Consider the following 23477-nt stretch of genomic DNA (forward strand, 5'->3'; position numbering starts at 1 on the left):
TCAAGCCTCCAAATATCAGCAACTGATGGGTAGATGCTCAGATCAGAGAAATTGATGTAGTAGCAGAACCCTTGAATAAAACAGAACCGCAGGTGTATGTATGTGTTCTCTGATCAACAACCAAAACAGCAGCACTGGGCAGTATTAATGTAGTAAAAGTGATGATCAGCAGCTTCTGTGGAAGGCTCGATTGGGGTCTCAGGTGCTCAGAAATTAGAAATCAGTATAGGGCTGAGATGGGTTTCGATTGGGAGAAAAGAAGGGATAGCAGGGGAAGTCTATCTCAGCCACGGGTATCACACCCAGAGGTCTCTCACAACTCCATTGCGCAAGTAACAATCAATTTTCTTCATTTATAAATCGTGGGGAGGACCCAAGAGGTCCATTACATATATAGTAGAAACTTTTCAAAACTGAGAATAATTTTTTTTTTTTTTTTTTATTTTAAAAAAAAAAAAAGGGAAACAAACTAGAAGTCGCTTACAAGGAAAATTGAGATTTGATCCTTAAGAAACTAAAATTCTGAGCTAAGTAACTAAAAGCTAAACTAAATTAGGAAAGAAATAACAAGAGATAATCAGCCAGCTGTCAATATTGGGCCCACAACAGTGACAACACTGTCCACGTGAACAGTGTTTTTCGTCCTTTGATATACATCAGAAAGCACCACTAGACCCAAAATGCATGGATTCTCTACAGGACAACCTTTTAAAACTAAGCTTGATGGTGATAATTATAAAGCAACATTAACAACCACCCTAGAAATTTTTTTTTTTTAAAAAAAAAACCGAAGAATAACAGGAGGATCAAATACCAATCAAATATTCCCCAGATTGGGGCTATTATTTCCCAAATCTTTGCAATATTTCAAAAGATTATTAAATATAAAGATTTGCGAGTAGTGTTCACATGAAGCATAGAAATAACCTTAAGCTGAACCTCCTTTTTTTTTTTTTTTTTTTTTTTGGGGGGGGGGGGGGTAGTTTCCATAATTTGTAGAGAAATCAGTTCCTAAGTCAAAACCTACCTAAATGCTGTTCCTTCCCCACCCCCCTTTTTGTCGTTTTCTTAAAATTTCTACACATTTTTGCAATATTTGTAAAGATTATTAAATGGAAACATTTGGAAGGAGTGTTTACAAGAAGCTTAGAAGATCTCTTTGAGCTTATCTCTTTCTTTTCTTTTTTCTTTTTTTTTTTGACTAAAAATTTTCCTCAGATTTATTGCATCTAACTTCATTACATGTAAATTGTTTTTTGGTAATATTGATAACACTAAATAATTATAATAAAAATAAATAAATATTTTTTAAAATATATAAATTATAAGTAAAGCAGTAAATATCTGTAATATAATGGCAAAATCATATAGACATTTTCAATTATTAATTTGAATGAAATTTGTGAGGGCAAAAATGAGAGATCAATTTGGAATTATATCACACAAAAGTATGAACACAAGTTGATCTTTTTGGGAACCAAATAAAGTAAAGCATTTATCAAACTTTGTGATATTAAGAAATAATTCATTTTGAAATTTACAAGAACAAAAAATTTCCCCGATATTAACAATATTGAAAGACAAGAAGTTCCAGCAAGTTCATAACTCCAAATGGTTAGGGTCATACCCCAGAATTTTTTTATATTTCCATCGATGTCAAAATTTCAAGCCTTGGTGTTACTGTTACGTTTGGGATACACCACAATCTCGAAAATAAAATCCACAGGCTTCATAATACATGTATTATGAAGGAGTACAGTTTAAGTCAACTTTCCCCAATGACTCAATAAACTACCACGGTATGATGTCCAACCTTTCTTCTCAGAGACGCACAAGTAAGGAACATGAACCATTAAGCATGAATACGTACCTACGTCAAGCATATGAATGTCACCATATAAATTTCTGGCATCAGCAAATCCTCCAAAAACGAACAGGCTTCTACCAAGAATAACAGTTGAATGGCCAGCGCGAGGTGGTAACATATGGCCAGAAGTGCTTAATTCCCTCCAAACTAGAGCATCTGTTGAAACCCACCAATGACAATTAAACACAACTCAACTCCACTCAGCCTTATCCCAACTGAATGGGTCAGCTACATGGATCCTATTTTTCCAATCAGTTCTATTCAAAGCCATAAAATATTCCAATCTTAAGCTATAGATGTCCTTCCCCACCAGTTCTTCTATGGTTATTTTAGGCCTACCCCTAGCTCCTTTCGCTCCTTCAATTTGTAATAAATCACTACTCCTTACTGGAGCATTCAAAGGCCTCCGTTACCAATGACAATTAAACTATGGAAAAATGGTAAATCTGACCATTGGATACCTAGAAGATAGTCTGGATATAGAGCACATGTCAAATTTTAGATCCAAATTCAATTTACATACATGGCAAACTTTTATATTTTTCAATGATCAGTGTTGCCACATGGCCAACTCCGTTTGGGCTGAAACTTGACATTGGGGGTTTACCTGTCCATAAAATTCCAGCCCAATCAGATCTGGCACATGACAGGAGTAGGCACCCGACCATGGCTTGGTTATGTGGTTCACCAGACCAGAAAACCTTCTCCCTTAAACCATATAGAAAGATGAAAATACCAAATTCACTCAGCTCTCTGTTCAATATTGCAAGCAATGAGAAATTTCTAAAACAAAAGTATATTTTTTTTTAATAAAAAAAACAAAAATATATTTTTATCATCAATGTTCATCTACACAATTTAAACATGGGCAATAAGCAAAGGCAGGCACCTGTATCAAGTATGTGGACATCCGACAAATAACAGTCAGATGAATCTTCTCCACCAATTACAATAATTTTGTTCTTCCAAGATGAACAAGTATGACTATCTCGTGCAGAAGGTGGATTTCCAGATGTTACAGCCTTCTGCCATACTAAACTCTCTGCAGATTAACAGGAGAATTGAAATTAGGGGGAAAAAATAAAAGAAAAACAAAGTTAATGCCCGAGTTGCTTTCTAGAATAATCTATATCAGCGTCAATGGTATCAAATAAAGATGCTTTGGTTTCTTCAAGAGAATCTAAAGCAACCACTCAAACCGTCAGAAAATAGAAAGAACAGAATATGGAAAATAAGGTGCAGAATGTTAGAGGAATTGATTATAGAGCAAATTTATACGTTCATTAAACATTTTGGTTTTTTCAAATGGAAGATCACCCAGGTGGTTGCTAAGTATTAGATCCCCAACAGTCCCTCTTGTACAGTTACGTCATCTCACCAACCATTCGTTGCATTATTATGTGCATGATCCAAGAACATATCCTCAAAATTAAGGGAGAGTGGACAAAAAAAAAATGGAGCTCGTGCTAATCAGGACCATCAAAAAAGTGATCACATGAGAGAAATATGCTGCACAAATGAGTACTGCTTGGTGCTAAGCCAAGTGGCCAGTGAAACTGACTCGTACCAAATTATTGGTGTACCACAGTACAGTGTTTGAATATAACGAGGGTTCAGAACACTGTTGAGAAGATTTATTGATGGGAATAACCAAGCCAAACCCATTAAGATGTCATAGTTCCAAAAGTCAGTCAAAGCTGATTTTACTTGGTTGACTTCCATTCCGGTGGAACTGAATTGACTTACATAAATTACAGAACTTTAGTCAGCTTCAACCAAAAACTGTCTTCAATACAACACAACAAATTTTGGTGGAAGTTGGAAGTACGTATTTCTGCCAAAATTCAAGCTATCAAAGACCTATTTTAGAAAACACCAGTAGTACTTAGTAGTCTATTATTTTCATCATAAGCTTTTTACTATACCATGCATTCAGGAATCAGGATCATAGCATACACATCATTGGATCTGGTTACCTGAAAATCACCAAAATGCTCTAAGCTATCAATGGAAAATAGAGATCAACATGGAACCCAATAACAATCAAGTCGATCAACAAAGTGTAAAGTGTTTCCTATGTAAACCCATTGGCTTGTTGCACTTTGCCTCTAAAATGAAAAAAATATATATATCCTTGATGCACAGATGGTGCAAGGTGGACAAATTGGGATCTGAATCAAGATTGTTTTGGCCTAGAATGGGTTTCTCCATGTACCAGACACATCAAGGTCAATTAACCCTAAAAGTTAACAAATGTCCTGTCATATTTACGATACAATGAAGATCATAATCATCGGTCCAAGGAGGGTTGGGTGATGCACCTGACACATCTGGGTTCATTGAGCTACAAAATGACCAAATGACCCTAGCAAATGAAGCTAAAAATAAAATCTAACCAAGATCACGATGGTCTAGGAATAGTTACCAATATGCAAAACATATAATTGGAATCCATTAATCTAGAAAAATGGCCAAAAAGCCCAAGTAAAGTTGAAGTATGAGTGTACCATCAACCATGTACTATTAGATGTACAACAAAGGAAATTCACAAAGCTATAAACTTTTTGATGTATGTATTATCTTTTATGTAATGCTTATCACTTAAGGGGCGTATCTAATGTGGGGCTAAGTCAATGAAGTCCTAGTCTATAGTAGGATCACAGGTTTCATTAACATTAGGCTTAGAAAGTAAGTTCAGCAACAGAGGAGCGAGGAATACTCAAACAGTAGGCCATTACTAACAACTGCAACAGTCTATTCTCAGGTCTGAACAGAGGCTACTAGAGGCACTCGATCACATAAAACCATAGCATATTGGAACCCACTGTTGGTTGAATAGAGAGGTCTCTAAAACTCAGAACAACATCAAGTTACCCAAATACTAAGTAGCTGACTTAGATGGCCAGATCCTTTCAGAGGAAGGTAGGCAACCTTGAGATGATGAACTCTTCAAAATTCCAGCCAAGGTTAATGGCTAGATCTTGAGAAAACCCAGAAGTTCCAAAATAGAAAGTAAGAATAAGAATCAGTAACTGTATACCTCAGGGAGATCCAGACACTGGACGACCAAGAAATTATAATCAAAGGTGGTCCACAACAAGAGGAATATCATGTCAAAACCTGGACTCGGTCAACTGGCTGGAAGCAAAGAAAATCACCATGAAGTTTGTTTTCCAGGAAACCAGATTGGAAGGTGCCGCAAGGAGTATTCTGGCTTCCAAGGCTTCAGTGCATCACCAGGGTTGATGGAGCATGCAACAGTACATTAAACATTCTCACAGTAACTCTCAGTAAACCTCAATTGCATTGGAAATAAAATAGAAACAAAAAGAGAAAATGGTAAAGAAGAAGAGGGAATAAGTAGGATATGCAGGTATCTCACCTACCGTAGAGAAGGTATCCCACCTATCTCTACAAGGGCCTCTCACCCAAGCTGTCTCTCACAGCAGCTGCATCTCACAGGCTTCAAAGCCAAGCTTTCTTTCTTTCTTTTTTCCCAGACTCAAATCATGGCAACTGCATTGGTCCCTCCTTTTATTTATAATGAATAAAACCATTACAAGAAAAATAGTAACTTCTTATGTAATGTAAACCAGTCACAACTTACAAGTGATAACCAGTCCACAAGAGGATCGCAAACTTCAGGTCCAGCAACAGTAAATACTTTGATTGGTTCTCAAATTTGCAGGAAATTTCGGAACAATAAAAAAAATTTGAAGAAGGGAAGAAGAAGATAGTGTAGTCTCTCTTAGACTCGGGTCTCTCACCCACAGCCTCTCACCATATTTAGGTCTCTCACCATACTCTCTCTTAGAGCAAAGCACAAAGCTATGCTTTTTTTTCTCTTTCTCAATATCATTAATTTAAATTTGTGTACAAGGCTGTAGCCCCTTACAAACTTATATAGAAGACTCAAAAGCATACTCAAACACTAAATAGGAAAGACCTAACTCAATCCTGAACTAATAAGGTAACATAAATTGACTAGGAAACTAAAATAATAAAAGAAACGGACTTAAAACAGGACTCTAACTAAACCAATTGAAGTAATCTCGTTTTCCTGCTTTCTACCCATATTTTAGGCCCATTAAAGTGGCTCATTACAAAGAAAACCCATGGGATCATAGACTCAACACCTACATAACCCAACCCAAGGCTTATTTCCAATTCCAATAAAATAAGCCCTTTAGATGACTTACCTGCGACACTATGGCTAAAGTTGCATTACAAAATAAAAACTACTAAAATAGTAACTGAAATAGAAACTAAATAAAATCTTAGCATTGTCATTAACTCCCAAAAGAGAAACTAAATAAAATAGTAATCAAATCTCTTCATAATCTTCTCCTTGCACAGCAGATTTGACAACTCTATATCAGCTGGAAAATACTCCACACAAGGAACGCTCTAAGGGCCAAATAATGGGCTGAAAAACTTGCCTCTTAAGTGGAACAAAGGCTGGATGGTTGGACTGGATCGATGGGCTGTTCTGAACTCTCTTTTGGTCCTTTCCCTCTCCAAGTTTCAATCTACATCAGTATCAGATCCGTAGACATATAACTTCGAGAATGAACCTTAAGTGCTCCAAACATACGTGAAGTTATCCCAATAGATGTTGATCTTCTTAAATCATAAAGATGATTCTCTTGCTTTTGTACTGATTCCTAGATGAGATTGGTATTTTCTTGCTTTAGTAATGATTCCTAGGTGAGATTGGAGCTCATTCCAGCATTTCCCCAAACTTGTCTAAAAGTTCCATCAGTTCCACGGATTTCCATGATTTATACATGATCTCCATAGACATCGAAAAACTTCCATGATGTGCAAACAGTTCCACAGAAACCAAAGTTCATACTGAGATAAGGGTTTAGTAATTTATTTAGACAAATAGCCACAGGATCAAGAGAGCTTTACCCACAATATACCCACAAAGAATCCTAAATCGTCACATGGATTGCAGCACAACTAAAGGAGCTGGCTTTGGAGCGAATTCCCTGTTAGTTTTTGCTACCTAACCTATTCAAGTCTGCATGTGCACCAGAGAGAAAATCAAGTCTAAGATTTTAAATTGGGTTCTCAAAGAAACTTTAGACTGGTAGAGATTTTTTATTTTAAGAGGGTCCAAGTATGCTTCAGAAGCTTCTATTTCATGTTAAAGATATTTTTATTGCTGTCTAGTCAGGACTTGTTATGGAATCTCAGGTCGGAATTTTCTATTGCGATTCAAGTTTCTTAGAGTCTCAATGGCTTGAGAATCAATATCAGAGATCAGATTGCTCCTGGGTGACAGTGACCTGATCATTCTGGACTGAACAATCCAAACAAAGGATCAACCAACCAACGAGAAAAGACGAAAGGTGGATAGCCCAATCCATTGTATACAATAGATTGAAGAAGTCCTGTCTGATACCAATCCAGATCGCACCCAACCCATCAAATAGAGAACCTGTAACTCCTACCATGCATCTGTGTCAAAGTAGGCAAATCTCATGTCAACCATCCCAAAGTTCATAGCTGCTGTTAAAGGATGAACTAGTTTCCTTGAACTCTTGCTTCTGTCAGTGGGTTTTTTAGACATTTTTTTTGTTGAAGTTTTTCTCTTCTGAATCCCTTGGTTGAGATTTATGCAACAGTGGTTCATTAATCAAGAATAAGAAGTCCATTCTTCCACTGACAGAATTCTCTAGTATTAGATTCAGTTGTCTCGTATCTAAAATTCTGGGGTTCTTGGTTCTATCTGATAATGTCATGTAGTAGTTCTATTAGTTATGGTCCCTGAACTTGAATCTAAATGGTTATCACAGATTCCAATTACTTCTGTCACACTTTTTATTATTTTTCTTAATCAACAAGCCAACATCCCCACGTACATAAACCCTATGACTCAAAACCCTTATTGATATACCAAAGCATTAGATTTTATCTCTGTTAAAACTCCAGATATCAGAACTCATATCACTCCCTTTAGCAGTCTATTTAAATTCCCTGAATGCACACATGACACCTCAAAGCTGGACTCTTGGTCAAATTAAGATATCTCAAATGTGCCCCTTGTAAAGAATTGAGTCGAAAGGCAAATGGACTTGGCATAGGGAGTTAATCCAATGTTGATTGGACCACATCTCCATCCAAATGAAAACCTACCAAAGGTTACTGTACCTTTATGTCATGCAAATTACAAACAAGGAAATGTAAATGTGGCAAAGTCCCCTGCAAAATCTGAGTGCGGAAAAATGGCTCATTGCTCATGCAACTCATGAGTCAATATCCCTCAAGGCTCACAGAAGACAAGGTTATAGCTGATAATCAAACAAAAATTACTAGATAGCAAAAAAATTTACAAAACTGGTAGGCATAAATTATTTACACTCACAAGTTACCATGTTAAAAAGATTTACCAAATCCCCATATGAGTAAAAGAAGCTAAAGGAACAACCTAAAATACCCCCAACATCCTTCCCTCTCCTCTTTTCTTCTTCTCCGATAAAGGAACACCATCCCAACCCCCCCCCCTTCCCTGCAACCCTGCACCACCACCCACCCCCTCCCTCCCCTACAAACCTGCCCCACCATGGGGCTTCTTTCTCTCTTATTTTTAAATTGTCGCTGCCTTGTTTCCCACCCAAGAATCTTTCTCTTTATTTCTGATTTTTTTTTAACAGGTTAGTTTTAGTCTTGTGTTACTGTTAATGAAGTTGTTTTAAGTATTCGAAAATCACACAACAACAACAACTCAGCCTTATCCCAACTAAATGGAGTCGGCTACATGGATCCTTGCCCTCCAATCAGTTCTATTCGAGGTCATACTTGATACAAGGCCTAAGCTATGCATGTCTTTCCTCACCACTTCTCCTAAGATCATTTTAGGTCTACCCCTGGCTTTTTTAGTTCCTTCAATCTAAATCAAATCACTCCTTCGTACCAGAGCATCAAAGGCCTCCGTTGAACATGGCCATGCCACCTCAAAAGACTATCTCGTAGCTTATCGTATATTTGAGCTACTCTCAAACCAGCTCTAATATGATCATTCCTTACTTTATCCTTCCTAGTTTTGCCACTCATCCATCTCAACATCCTCATCTCCACTACACTAAGTTTATCTATATGATACTTCTTAACTGCCCAACATTCCGCACCATACAACATAACCGGTCGTATTATTGTCCTATAAAATTTTCTTTTAAGTTTTAAAGGAATACGCCAATCACACAACACTCCAGACGCACCTCTCCACTTCATCCATCCCATTTTAATTCTCTGTGAAATATCATCCTCAATATCATCTTATTTATATATGATTGAGCCAAGATACCTAAAATAATCACTTTGTGGAATCTCCCTCATCAATTTTCACCACCTCATATGGAAGCTAAACAACAAAAACAAGGGGAGTGGATTTTATTTCTTAATTTTAACGACAGATCAAATCGTTGTGATAGAAAAATGATTATTGTAAATTCAGAAGCTATTATTCAATTTCAACACACTAAATTTTCCAGGAAATTGGGTTTCTATTTGTAGCAGATGTTATCGTCAACTATGGTAATAGCCCTTGAATTAATCAGAGGATAGTTTACAGTTTCCTATTATACAGGAATCTGTAATCCACAGAAATAGATGCTATTAATATAAGCCAAATGCATCCTCTTGGCAAACTGGTCGAAGGTATTGCTGGTCAAGATTGTCTCTTCTTCGTGACTTTTCATTCATTGACAAGTTTCAAGCAAGAGAGTTTCTCGAAAAAGTGTATGCTGGAATGAATAGAGTGGATTTGCTAGATTTGCCGTCTCTTGTTTACCAGCTTCTGGTCTTGGCTTCAAAGGGGTTTCAGAGAGAGGCGATCGAAGCGATTGTGAATTTCAAAAATGGCTTCATTGATGCAAATTTTAGCTGCGGCAGCTCAAATGATTCATGGGCTGTGGCATCATTGGTTACTTCCTCCCCGGAACCTCCACTGAAGAGGAGAAGAGCTCAAGAACAGCAGATTTGTGTCTCTTCGAGCTGGATGGGGGCAGAGGAGCATAATGGGGCAGGTTTGCAGGGGAGGGAAGGGGTAGTGGGGAGAGAGCAGGAGAGGAGGGAGGGGGTGGGTGCGGTGGTGATGGACCGGTGGTGGTGCAAGACGGGTTTACAAGTTGCAGGGGAGGGGGGAAGGAGGAGGGAGAGAGTGGTTGGGGTGGTGTTCCTTCCTCGGAGAAGAAGAAAGAAGGAAAGAGAGAAAGATGTTGGGGGTATTTTAGGTTGCTTTTTTAGCATTTTTTTACTTATACACGGATTTGGTAAATCTTTTAACATTGTTACTTGAGATTGTAAAACATAATTTATACCTACCTGTTTTGTAAGTCTTTTTGCTATATGGCAGATCTAGGCAATTCCCCAAAAATTTAATGCCGTAATCCAAATGCTAAATATTTTTGCTATTTTTATAAAGGCAGGTAGAACATGGTAATGGAAAATATATGCTTTTAAACAGAGAGAGCGAAAGCCCCATTACATAGACTGTACATTTCTTCATAAGAAGTCTAGATTAATCCCAAAACCATATCAAAGAGAATTCCTTTTTACATAAGCACATTAAGTTTAATGAACAGCTGACGCTAGAAAGATAAGCTTACCTGTATCCAAAATGTAGAGATCATTATAATATACTTCATATGAACTCTGCCATGATTTACCACAGCCTCCGAATATGAAAAGCCGTTTCCCAACGAGTGCTGCACTATGTCCTTCACGTGGTGTCGGTCCTTCCCCATGTACTCTTGGACACATCCATGTGTTGGTCGCTACAAGCATGATTCAACTCATTAAGATACACTATGTTTTCAAAACATTTTTTCAATTCATGATGGTCCAAGGAACTCTCAGGCGTCCTAAGCATCCTAACCAACCCAGACCCCATCCTGGAAGGAAAATGCCCAAAAAACATGGGATGGTGACAACCGTCAAGCGTCATGGATCCTGTCCCAACATCCCGTTTGAACACCGAATATAAAAAACTGGTGGTAAGAAAAAAATAGACGATGGAGATTTTTTTTTAGTGTCTAAAAAATTTTAAAAAAAATATATGAACACAATTTGCCCCAAATATGGAATAAATAACGAAGAAAAGGCAAACATAAACCACAAGGCTTGCACCATTTAAAGGTCAAAGAAACATGATATATTAGCTGCTTAATTTTTTACAGCCTTCTCCAGTCAATCTATCTATGCTTTTTTTTTTTTTTTTTTGGGTCAATCATAGACCATGTCCTAGATCTATTAAAACCATTTAATTAGTCCTAGGTTTATCTCTGAAGATGAACACAGAGAAGAACTACATTTTAACATCAAGCAAAATCTTAATGGATTTATAATAAAAGAACTGATTGTAGAGAAAGAGATTACATGTATCTAGGACGAACAAATCCTTAAGAGGATTCTTCCCATCTGTACCCCCAAACACAAACAAGTTGTTTTCAATGGTGGTACAACTATGACTGTCCCTTGGAGACGGGGCAATGCCTCTCATCGTAGGCTTAATCCATACCTGCTTAACTGCACGTCATCCAGAAGCAGAAGTTAGAATTGAAAACAATATCCATATGAACATGCAAAATGCCACCTAAGCAAACATTTAAAAAAATAAAACCCTTCATCAACTTTTCTTCAAGGCATCCTTCTGCAGAAAACAGGCGGGAAAAGAGACAACTCTTGAGAGTAGTGCTCTTAACAAAAACTCGCTAGACAAGACAGACATTATAAGGCTAAAATGAATCAACAGATACCCAGAAGAAGATCCTGTGTAACAGAGTATTGATGCTAAAAGCATTGGAAGAGATGAAGCGAAAAACCTAGAAATTTTTCCAAAACCCACGAACACTAACCACAAGAACGCCACTAAAAAAAATTATTCAGGAAATTCACAACTACCCAACCCTGCCCAGTGCCAACATCGTCACTACTTCAAAAGGAAAACATGTGAATGAATGAGTACCATTTCGAAATTTTAAAAAAAAATGCAGATATCACAAGATGAAAACATCAATCAATAATCTCTAAAAAATTAAAAACGCTCACCAGAATCAAAAATATAGACGTCGTTTGTTTGGCAGTTATCTGGACCATAACCACCGAAAACATAGAGGAGTTTCCCTCCATTAATAGCATTGCAAGAATGTCCCCATCTTCTTCCAGGCCCAACGAACTCAACCGGAAGACCCCCAACAAATCTACTATGTTCAGGATGAGTTTCTTCTGTCAGTCTCTCGCTTACCTCCAACTTCTCCCACCTCATTGTGATTACAACAAGTATGAGCTCTTCTTATCTAGACGACGCAAAAGAAACAGCATTCAACTATAGCCAGTCCATGCAAAGACTCGCGATTACAAGTGTAGAATCCCGTTATTACCAGATGGGTAAAGGGCAGGAAAAAAAAGAGGTGAGAGAGAGAGAGAGAGATAGGGAGAAACTGTAATCCCTGTGCTTGGCGAAGTTAAAAAGGTTTAAGGGCTGAGATAGGAGGGAGTATGGAAATTAATAATACGTGCTGCTCTTGTACAATTGGTGGATTTTGTTACAGCTTACAGATCTTCTTCTTTGATATTTTTAGAAGCGATTTTAGCAATACTTTCTCTTTGGTTATTTGCGCTTATATCATATACGATATATGTTACAATTTAACGATTGTCAAAAATACTTTATGGGAAAGACAACGCCATCTGGTCGCGCAGCGCACGACGTCTTTACACACTGACATAGGGGTGCGAAAGAAAATGACCAGGGGTGTGACGGTTATTTCACACAGGGGCGGAGTGTCTAGCATGATCGAGTGGTGTTCTTTCTCCCATAGTTTATTTAGTTTTCAATATGAAAGAAAAATAAAGAGGTAAGAGGGATTTTTGAGCAAACAACATAGGAGTATACCAAGAGGTGCGCCAAAACAACATCTTACATTTGAAGGCAGCAAGGCCATTTATGTGAAAAGGAGAGTAATAAATATAGAGGTCTTAGTGTACCCTACCCCAGCGGCTGAGAGAACCTTTTCCCAACCTTTTCTCAATTGAAAAAACTACGTAAGTTTCCCTGATCAGATCGATAACTTTCATCATATGGAAAGGTCAAATGGCAAACCCGACCCCTATACCTAGGAGATGGTCTAGATATTTTGCATGTCAAATTTCATATCTGAATTCAATCATTTATTTCCCAAGCAATGCCACGCCTTTCCATATTTATCAATGCATCCCTCGATGGTCCCTTGAACCTATGTCAAATTCATAGATTTTTCAATGATTTGTTTTGCTACATGACTAACTTTATTTGGGCTAAAACTTGACATATGAGCAAATGACCTTAAGGTCTACCTATCCACAAAATTTCAATTCAATTTATTACATGACAAAAATAGGGACGTGACCGTGCTTTGTTATGTAAATCACCAAACCAAAAAAACCCTTCTCCCGTAATTTTTTAATAGAAATTGAAACTTATCAAGTTGTGAAACAGTAGACCGAAAAAGGTTTGGTCTCAATGACACAAAGTTGCAGTGTCTAAGATCCACAAATAAAACTATTAACTTAATCTGAATCGATCCAATCAAAGATCGAAACGCAGGGCACATCTGGGAGAGCAAGTGGTGGTGTCTTTTATATGGCCCTCTCTATACCGGTGATGACTCTATCTATATTTTCACTTTAGGGCTTACTTATCACTCTAGTTTTAGCTGCAATATTTCATATTTATTTGTGCACCGCTATAATTGTATAGTTATTGAGTGAACAAGAAGGTTAACCCACTAGACCTTACATCGATTCCAACCTCTCTTCCATATTAAACTAAAGAATTGAAGATCCCATTTGTATCTAAAGGCTTCTTCCTATGAACTACTTCTCTTATAAAAAGAGACTCAAGAATTAAAACCATTTGAGTCCGAGCAATAATGCTGATCCAACTGCTCTTACCTGTGATCCTGTTCACTTATGGTTCAATTGCTATCATAGGTTGTTTCTTCTATAAGCCATGGCCATTGTTAGGGACTGGCTTAGCAGTCTCTTGGCTCTACTTGATTGCTCATCGAAGGAGGAAGGTCCCACTCGAGCCCTTGTGGTGGCAACTTTTGTTTCTGGTCTTTCTGTTCTTGTTAGATTCCGGCAAATTTACTAGACATGATATCTCTGTGATTTCTTCTTGGCTTGGCCTCTTCATGTTGGTCTTCCGTTGTCTTCAGGAATTGTTGCTGATTTTGATTGATTGTTTTGCTTTCTATTTGAGTGGCTCAGACCCACAACAAGAAATATCATTAATGGATCTACCAAGGATCTTGGAAGTACCAGTGTTCTTCATTGGTAATGGATTAGCAATAATGGCTGAATCTTTTCTTTGTGAAGGGAGTATTCTGTGGAAATTGATAGGAGGGTTCCTTATGACATCAGTCGGTGAAACCACATTCTATCTCTTTACCCACTACTAGTACTGTTGTCCCCATGAGAAAATTAATACTCTGTCTCACAAGTGGAATGAAATCGTTAACAGTGGAAATATTTTATGGCCTAAGTTTAAAGTTTTTAAGGGTTTTATCTTCAAGAAACCATTGTTCTTCACTAGTTCCCACCTCCATTAATATTTCTTCTTCAATTCTGGTGATGGTTTTATATGGCCCTCATGTAGCAGTGATAACTCTTTATCTTTTCCTTTGTCTAGACTCTAGATCCAGCTGCAATATACATTTTCTTGTATAGTAAGGGTTTGATTCACTAAAGACAAGCCGCACTATGGACACATGGATTTCAACTTAGGATCGAGTTTTCCTTCAGCCATAGTGAATTGGAATCCATTTACCGAGGCAGGTTCATATGTCATGAGGGTATTGGGAGGGTATTTTGGAGAAGATACTAAAACCTAGGAGTTTGTGAACCCTAGGATGGTGGCTGAATGTTCATCAGGTCGTGGAGGAAAACTTCGTCCTAAAATTAATAGGTGGGGTCAATTGATTAGTGATGATGACTTCGTCTTTTCTTTATGAAGGGAGCAACATTTGGAAATGAGGCGTTGTTTCATACGTGGGATGCAGGGGCCACATCGCACGCGCCAGTCAATGAGATCGCACAATGTGACACAGCAGGGGGCAGAATTTCCACCATACATGGGGACAAGGCGGTCATTCCAGCCCCTGCATCCCACGCAAGAAACATTCTCTCTTTGGAAATTTATAGGAGGAATTCTAATGACATCAGTTGGTGAAGCCAGTGTCTATCTCTTCTCCCTCAACTACCGTGGTACTGATAGGGTCCAACTTCCACTATCTTAGATTAGATATAGAATCTGTAGCTGCCCGAGGTCAAGTGCCCAGGTCTTGGCTTCTTGTCTGAGTATGCAATTGTGCAAATAATTTGAATGTACTTAGTTGCATTTCATGTATGCTTCTTGAATAGATAGCATATCATCTTGTTATCATGGAGTACGATTTCTCCAATTCATCAATAAAATTCCACATATTTCAGCAGCATTTCACCGTCTCTCTCTCTCTCTCAAACAAAAAGAACAATATCTATGGGTCATGAGAATCAAGATATCAAAAACAGAATCAGGAATCGATCAGAGTCGATTCCAATCTGGATGTCAAAAAACGAAGTAGAATAGCAGGAATCCGACGAATCGGTCAAGGCCAGTTCCAATCTGAATCAGCCGATTCCAGATTCTTAAAACCGTGACGGAATGCATTGCATTGCAAAAAAAATATCTGATATTCCCTTTTTTGTGTGGGGTTTTTTTATTTTTTTATTTTTTTTTGGTAAAGAGTATATTTATTCAACGGAAAGCCGGTTACAAGCAATGGCCTCAGTCAGGCAAAGCTGGGAGAGCCAGGGAGTGGAGCAGGGCCAAACAGTCCTAAACCGAGAGGATTGGCCTTTCCTAGCTAAGGTATCAGCAATGCCATTAATAACCATAGGGATGTGAACAAACTGACACTGATTGGGGGGGGGAGGGCACAAAGAGATCTAAAGTCCTCCACAATAGGACAGATTTCAGTTGGAGGGGTTCTTGAAGGATCAGACAGGAGTTGATTTACGTCCAACGCATCTGCTTCAACAATAAAACGAAAGACTCCTTGATTCAGCACGAAGAAAACACCCGATCGAATCGCCTCAATTTCCCCAGCTAGGAAAGAAGGCATATCAACCCAATCAGAAACAGCGAAAACAGGGATACCATTATGGTCTCGACCAATGAACCCAGTGCCTCCATGCGTGTCTCCAGGGATAAAGGTGGCATCAGGGTGGGTTTTTTTTATATGATACCTTTTTTGACTAGGTTAATTTTGTTTCTTTTTACCTCATTAGTGGAGGTTTGCCCCCAATGAAGCCTGCTTGAAAACTTCTGGTTTTCCCGAATTGTGGGTTTACTTCCTGATCTTATTGGGTGGTAAATTTCTTTCTTTCGATAATGGAGTTTACCTTACTACTAAAGAAAAGACCAAAAAGGATCATTTTCTGTGCAGACCAAGAAGGCTACAACAGAGAAGTAACACATTGTGGATAGAGAGCCTCGTAACAAATTCCCCAGCAGAGTTGACAGACAAGGCATTTCTTCCAGGGATTTTAAGTATGAGTATCAGATCGACTGATCGAGTAAACCAATCCATGATTCCAACTCATAATTCCTCAATTTCATCTCATAGTTCTAATAGCATTCCATTCAATGAGCTACTTCGTGTTTTGCCAATACGAAGTTGAACAAATTTACTACATTAATGTGCTGCTGCACTGGGGCAAGGCTTTGTTGAGATGAATGCAAGCTGGGCTGCAAAAGCCGGAATGCATGCATGACTCTCAGTTTGATCCACTGCCACAAGACATTCACATGCAGCAGCAATTGATCTCCTCAACAACGAAACTAAGAAAGAGGCTAGACCAAAACAAAAATTTTAAGACAAATTTAAGGAGGATTCAAACCAGTTTCAAGACAACCATCCAGTACAGATTCAAGTTTGAACTAAATCTAGTAATAAAATTTCCACAAGAAAAAGAATCTAAAATTAAAATCAAATCAGCTGATCCCGATCCGGCCCTGGCCAATTCTGTATGAAAACTAAGTTTTCAAGGCGATTCTGGGTTTTTAAACACTGAACTAAAATAAAACACACCTGGACCTCTAATTTCAATCAAAACAGTAATGCTTTTGAGTGAAAAGATGAGCAATTTGCCCAGTTCATATTGGCCTAACGATCCAATATACACAGGCAACATACTGGACAGGCTTGCCACAATTTCATTTGAGATCCCCTCACTGGTTTTGACTATAGCAGTATGCTTTATCCACACAAGTGACAAGTTCCTGAGAAACTATACCATGAGTTCCAACTTCCAAGGATCCTCATGATTATTGAAAAGAAAAACTCATACATAAGTCCAAACTAATGCCAAGACCAAATAACAGGGGAACCTAAAGCTTCATGATCTTGTAAGAATATGAAAATCCACTCACTGTGTGCACTGTGCAGATCTTTTATACAAAATTTTGAACACCACAACTTTAAGCCCCAAAATATGTCTTGTAAATAAATAAATGGAGATACAGATCATCAGTTACCTGATGAGAAGGCCACACAAAAAAGATGGTGGAAAGCTTGGTACAATAAGAAATCATCCATGGTGAGATGGCATTGGCACTGTACAATACGAAATCATTCATGGTGAGATGGCACGGGCAATAGCTAAAAAAAAACCACAGGGAGATAGAAAAGACTGTGAAGTAGACCATGGATAGGACAAATTCGAACAGACCAGATGAACTTGAGAACTGTCTCACCCAAGGGATAGTTCAGTACTACATGTCACATATAAGTTTTGAGACAGGGCAGATGAACAATCCCTGACTTCCCTACAGCATTGCTAAAACAATGGCATTAAGCACATCCCTAGCCGGGTAGATAGTAATCTATGAAACTAAATGATGATAAAGACTTTCAATGCGTTTCAGACTTTCAGTTACAACAATACAGTTATTCGACAACCGTTTTTCATCAGATAGAACTGTTTAAGACATGATAAACCGTGGATTTGAATATAGGCCAAAGAAGGAGATCAATGATTTGACGGTTTGAGCACATAACCAAAACATCGCAGATCTACTTTAGATTTTGACCAACAATATCAGGTGCATCTTAAGAACAATAGCCAATTAGTCTAGCATCATGACCTAAAAGCATAGCTACAGAATAAGGTATTAAAAATCAAAGCATATCAAACAAGAAAGCAAAGCTAATCAAGCAGAAAATGCGAATATATGAACATTATGAAAGCAAAATATGATCTCAAAAGGAGTATCCACTTAAAATCGCCCCAAAATTACATAGATAAGAAAGGTCTAAATGAAAATCCAATAGATCAGGGGTACACAAAATCAAAAAGTGTCCCTGTCAGTTTCATCATGTACTGTAAAACCTAATTCAACCAAGGAACCAAGAAAAAAAAAAGAGAAGAAATCCGCATCGACCTCAAAACCCTAGCTTAGTACGGCGCCAGTGCCTGCGTTTCGCGTTATACCTGAAACAATGTGAAAGCAGAGATTGTTTGAGAAAATCCGTAGATAAAAGGGAAAATTAGTTAGATATTCAAAGAGACATAGATTATAAGAAATAACGAAAAGCAACCTGATAGTGTTATCGGTCCTCATACGGATCCAGTGAGGGATGGGCCTGTTCTGCCTCATCTTCTTCGCCAGCTTCTTCTTGATTTTCAAAGTCTTGTGCGACGGCTGCAAAATCAAACAATCTCAACTCAATCAACTGTTGTATCAGAGAGAGGGAGAGAGGAGCAGAGAGAGAGAGAGGGAGAGATATTTACCATTTTCGCTCCTTGTTCCCTACCGAGCTCGGCGACTCTGTGATGTCTTCGTTAATACAAGCCTACAACAACGAAAGGTGATAATAAAACCCTAACGACGCAAGGGCAATAATGCAACAGTCGCGCTGCTGTGATATCTCACCGTGGTCTTTCCCATCTTGACCGTTCAATCTTCAGACTTAATCTGCAGACCTGTAGGATTAAAACATCGTATAGTTTCAGACACGTGTCACATATCTATTGGTGTTCAAATTTTCACATATATGCCAATGTAAACACCAACAGATAATCCTCAGAAAATATAAGGACACCCCCTCAACTATGGCCCGTTTTCATGTACCCCATCTTTAAAACTTCTCAAACACACCCCCTCATCTATTGAAAATAAGTAAATTAGTCCATCAAACTAATTGCCGGTAGTTTTAAACGTTAATACTCACCCAACCATTTTTTTAGGACCAAATTGCCCAAATTAAAAGTTTGAAGATGAAAAGACCATTTAGGGGTAAATACTATAACGAGAATGCTGTACATAATCGTCCATTTCTGATCTTTACCTGCCTGATAAGCCGGGGCCCACTGACCATCGACCGATTCGTCAACATCACATGATTGGTGGGTTCCTTTCAGATGATGGGACAGATGTCGATCAAGATTGGCATAACAATCTCATCGTAATCCGTCAATGGCACAGTGTCATAAGTGTGTGACACTTGATCATTTATACAACTCGGAGTCGGGAGGATCTTTTCCTTGTACTACTACTATCATGAGAATGGAACAAAAAAAAGAAGGGGAAATATAGGGACATCTAAAGGCAGACTAGGGGGGAAAAAGGCATGATTTGTATTTAGTATTTACCCCTAAAAGGTATTTTCATCTTCAAATTTTTAATCTGGGCAACTTGGTCCTAAAAAAAATGGTTGAGTGAGTATTAATGTTTAAAACTAACAGCAGTTAGTTTGATGGACTAATTTACTTACTTTCAATAGATGAGGGGGTGTATTTGAAAGGTTTTAAAGATGAAAGGGTATACATGAAAACAGGCCATAGTTGAGCAGGTGTCCCTATATTTTCCCCTTTTTTTTGGCTAACTATCTAGAAGAGACTGCCCAAGGGGACTTTACTCACACACACTAGAAGGGTAGGGGGACTGATAGGGAATGGGGGGGGGGGGGAGGGGAGGGGCACAATATAGACACACTCACACATGTATCAGGAGTCGATCCACTGACCTCCCCTTGTGCCTGCTCTTCAAGCAGAAGCTGCAAGCCAATGCACACACTGGATCCACCCAAGAGAATTACGTGAGAAAGCATCCCACGACGGTGTGCGGATCTTTTTCACTAAAAAGGTAAAGGGAAAATGATTTTCGTGCGAGAACGTGACCCTAGACACAAAGGGGGTGAAAAATTTGTCTCGACCTTGTGAAAGGCGAAAATGCCAACCTTGTTGATGTTTCTGTGTGTACTCCCATATAGTGCCTTGTACATGCAGGGGTCCCACTCCCCCCTCCCCCCTCCCCCCTCCCCCCTCCCCCTCCCCTAAGAACTCTTCCCCATAAGTAAATGAGGTCCTCCAAGCTATTGTTATTTTCATATAAAATAGGGAAGAAGAACAATATTGCCTGATCGCATGGCCCCTGCACTAGCGCAAGTGGCTGTGTATAGGTGTAGGCCCGATGCAACTTGCAACATTTTTTTTTTCCATATAAAATATTAGGGACTAGATCGACATGTTGCTAGGGTATAATGGAGTCTCTCGTGCAAGTACCTTTTCAATATGTTTACTTCTTCATCTCACTTATTAGGGTTTGATTGGTTCTTTGCTTGTTCTAATGGATGTCACTTTGGTGGAAGGAATCAATAAGAAGCTTCTCAACGAGGTGTTGGTGGTGCCGGTGGTGGAGGTAGTGGTGGCAGTGGCAGTGGTAGCGGCAGTGGAGATGGTGGTGGTGGCGGTGGTGATGCGGGTGGTGGTGATTCATAAATATCAAGTTTGTATCGTGCTCATTTTTTCTTTTAGTTTGTGTTTTTTTTTTTGTAGAATTCCCTTTTTGTGTTTCACAAAATTGTACCAAATCTGTTTATTTTTACCTTTCAATAAAAAAACAATATTTTTGAACGTTTCCATACATACCATAAGAAACCAACAAAGATGCATAAGAGAAAGGAACTTCCTCCACCACCATAGGCAAAACATTAAGCTTCGAAAACATTCAGTAGCTCGCCCATCCCATGAAGCCCACCTGCAATAAACCCATAATCTTTAGGAATCCCTTTGAGCATCATTTTTTTATCACCAATCTTATCAATATTCACCAGACTTCCTATCTAATAATAAAAAAGGCAAATTACATGCACCTTCCTGATGTTTGGAACAATAACAAAACACCCCTTTAGTTTCACCTTTTACCACCCCTTGGATGATTGGGAGGCTTACAAATAATCCCTTACCGTTAAGTTTAAACCATTAGGTGTAATTAAACATTTGAAAATAGCCATATTACCCTTCAATTTTTGCCATGGACAATTTTATCTTTATAGAACATAACCATAGTCCAAACCCTATCCCTTTCTTCTTCAGCAAACTACGAAGTATCTTTATCATCGTCGGTGCAACTGTTGCCGCCATTGAATTGTATTAAACGAAAAAAAAAAGGGGGACAGTCGAAGGCCACCATGATCATGGCTGCCGTTTGAAGTACCTTAGCAGGTGTTGTAGACACTGATTTTTGTCACCACTCTCGATAAGGATAACAATGGGACACGGAGGACGGGCGACGCACTTTCCCCCTTCATGGACCCCAAAACACCTGGCCCATTAAGCCCAAATATCTTCTAGAACCCCAAAATGGCCCATTAAGGCCCAAAAAGTGAAATGAGGGGGACCACACTGTCCACGACACCGTGGATAGTGTCCCACGGCACTGAGGAGGGGGCCCACGACTAAGGTGTACTGTTCCATGCCATCGGGAGGGTTTTCGACATCAGATTGTTGACGTCGCCCACGGTGCCGTGGAGGGCTTTTCTGGCCCAAGGGTGGGGCAACCCCCTCTATAAATAGGAGGGTCCCCCTCCCCTCTAGAGACAGTTTTCTCAGGTAGGGAGACCCTCCAGAGCTGGTTTTCATCCCCTATTCCCTTTTTCCGCCCTGATTTCCCGCTGTGAGTGTGTGTTCAAGTGAAGTTTCCATGCGTGGGTAGATCCTTCGATTACCCACCCCCTTTCCTCGTTCGAATTCGTTATTTTGGTCGTGCATGGGTCACGAATGAAACCCCCTGGACCACAGTTATTCTGTCCGTTTGTCAGTAGTGAAAACCACCAAAAAGGAACCGTTATTCTGCCCAAGGAAATCGGCGTCGCTCCATTCGTCCGTCTCCCCTGAGCCGAGGGAACACATTTCCACAGGTATAATAACTGCATTTTTATCGATTCAATGTAGTCCTTCATTGTTTTGTCGTTTTAATGTACATATCGTAGATATAATGTAGTATATATAATGTGACCCTGTCGCGGTAAAAGGGGAGAGAGTATTTGTCATTTGGTAGCATCTATAACAGAGAGATCGGTTTCGGCCGGGCGAGGTGGGTGCCTAACACCTTTCCACACTCGTAACCTGACCCCTTACCGAAACCTCTAGTCTGACCATGTGGAGTCATGTAGCCCGACTCCGTTCGTAAGGGACAAGGGCTACACTTATTGGGTCCTAGGCCTTAACTCTAGGTAGCGACTTCATTTTTCTTAATATATGATCCTAACCTCCGATGTCATTCTCATACATTGACAATATTATCCATACAATCATCTGTCGCCAACGAGGCTGTGGAAACCTCGTCACGACGAGGACCACGGTACTTACAAGCGCATATTAAGGCCCACAAAGATTGTGCAGCCATGACCGAACGTAGCCGCAAGAGATCAATCATCAGTGGTCTCGATCCGATCAGACCAACAATCCAACATAACCTTGAATCAGTCAATAAAAATTCTGAAAAATTCCAACAATTATTTAAGAAAAGGGAAAGAGATACATATTCAATCAAATACATCTTTCGAACATCAATTTACAAAGATCCATGAAAAAAGATCAGAGAGATGATGGGTGTCTAGAAGCCTAAAGGATTTTAGGTTTAGAAAACTCAGTTGAAAACTAGAGTTGCAATAAAAGGGAAAAAGACCAGATCTAGAAGAAATTAAATATTTGATGATCAGCAACTCAGATTGAAGGGAAATGTAGGTCGAATGTCTGATTTGTAGAGGGGAACAACTCTTCAAAAGATGAGTCTATCCAATGGTTTGATATGTACTAATAATGATATCCTATTAGGGTTAGGATTCTTTAAAACAGAATTTTGCATTAGAACGACGATCGGTCACTAGCGTCAAGTTTGTCGGAGTCACGTTATTGCTCGCCAGAATCATGGAGGTTGATTAACATCGGCAGAAGCCGGAATCGGTGACTGAAAATCACAAAACCCCCCCTGCGTTTTCTGATTTTTCTGTTTTAGATGGAGGTGAATTTGTTTTAGGGGTTTTCACGTGTGGAGAAGAATGAGAATAAGGGTAAAATGGTACTTAAAATAAGTCACTAAACTAAAATGATAAGATGATCCTTTTTACTTTAAAAACTAACAACTCACTAACATCGAGAGCCATGGGGGTAAAGCGTAAAAAGTAAAATTAGGGAGTGTTATTATTATTTCAAACATCAGGGAGGTGCATGTAATTTGCTAAAAAAACCAGACTAGCAACATATTTTTTTTTGGATGATGGAGATCTGAAAG

At 38.9% G+C, this 23477-nt stretch overlaps 2 protein-coding genes across 4 annotated transcripts in view; both read right to left on the reverse strand.

Moving 5' to 3' along the window:
- LOC122656680 (protein GLUTELIN PRECURSOR ACCUMULATION 3-like) overlaps positions 1 to 12148 on the reverse strand; it is a 24774-nt gene extending 12626 nt beyond the window's left edge. For both annotated transcript variants that reach the window (XM_043851294.1, XM_043851293.1), the window contains exons 1-5: positions 11924 to 12148; positions 11252 to 11401; positions 10483 to 10650; positions 2757 to 2909; positions 1871 to 2023 (exon numbers count right to left, since the gene is read on the reverse strand). In XM_043851294.1, the coding sequence (XP_043707229.1) occupies positions 1871 to 2023; positions 2757 to 2909; positions 10483 to 10650; positions 11252 to 11401; positions 11924 to 12140 (841 nt within the window). In that variant the 5' untranslated portion in view covers positions 12141 to 12148. The remainder of the gene's footprint in view (positions 1 to 1870; positions 2024 to 2756; positions 2910 to 10482; positions 10651 to 11251; positions 11402 to 11923) is intronic.
- Positions 1 to 18836, reverse strand: part of LOC122656681 (60S ribosomal protein L39) — a 19576-nt gene extending 740 nt beyond the window's left edge. Inside the window, exons 1-3 of one of the 2 annotated variants that reach the window (XR_006332139.1) lie at positions 18692 to 18836; positions 18499 to 18602; positions 18290 to 18391 (exon numbers count right to left, since the gene is read on the reverse strand). Coding sequence is in view for 1 of the 2 variants with exons in the window: in XM_043851295.1 (XP_043707230.1) it covers positions 18343 to 18391; positions 18499 to 18602; positions 18692 to 18694 (156 nt within the window). In the remaining variant the exon portion in view is untranslated. Of the gene's footprint in view, positions 1 to 18106; positions 18392 to 18498; positions 18603 to 18691 lie in introns of those variants that run through there. The other variant, XM_043851295.1, reaches the window with a different exon arrangement.
- Between the last annotated feature and the right edge of the window lie 4641 nt (positions 18837 to 23477).

The sequence above is a fragment of the Telopea speciosissima genome, chromosome 3 (assembly GCF_018873765.1).
Source record: "Telopea speciosissima isolate NSW1024214 ecotype Mountain lineage chromosome 3, Tspe_v1, whole genome shotgun sequence".
In the NCBI taxonomy this organism is placed as follows: Eukaryota; Viridiplantae; Streptophyta; class Magnoliopsida; order Proteales; family Proteaceae; genus Telopea; species Telopea speciosissima.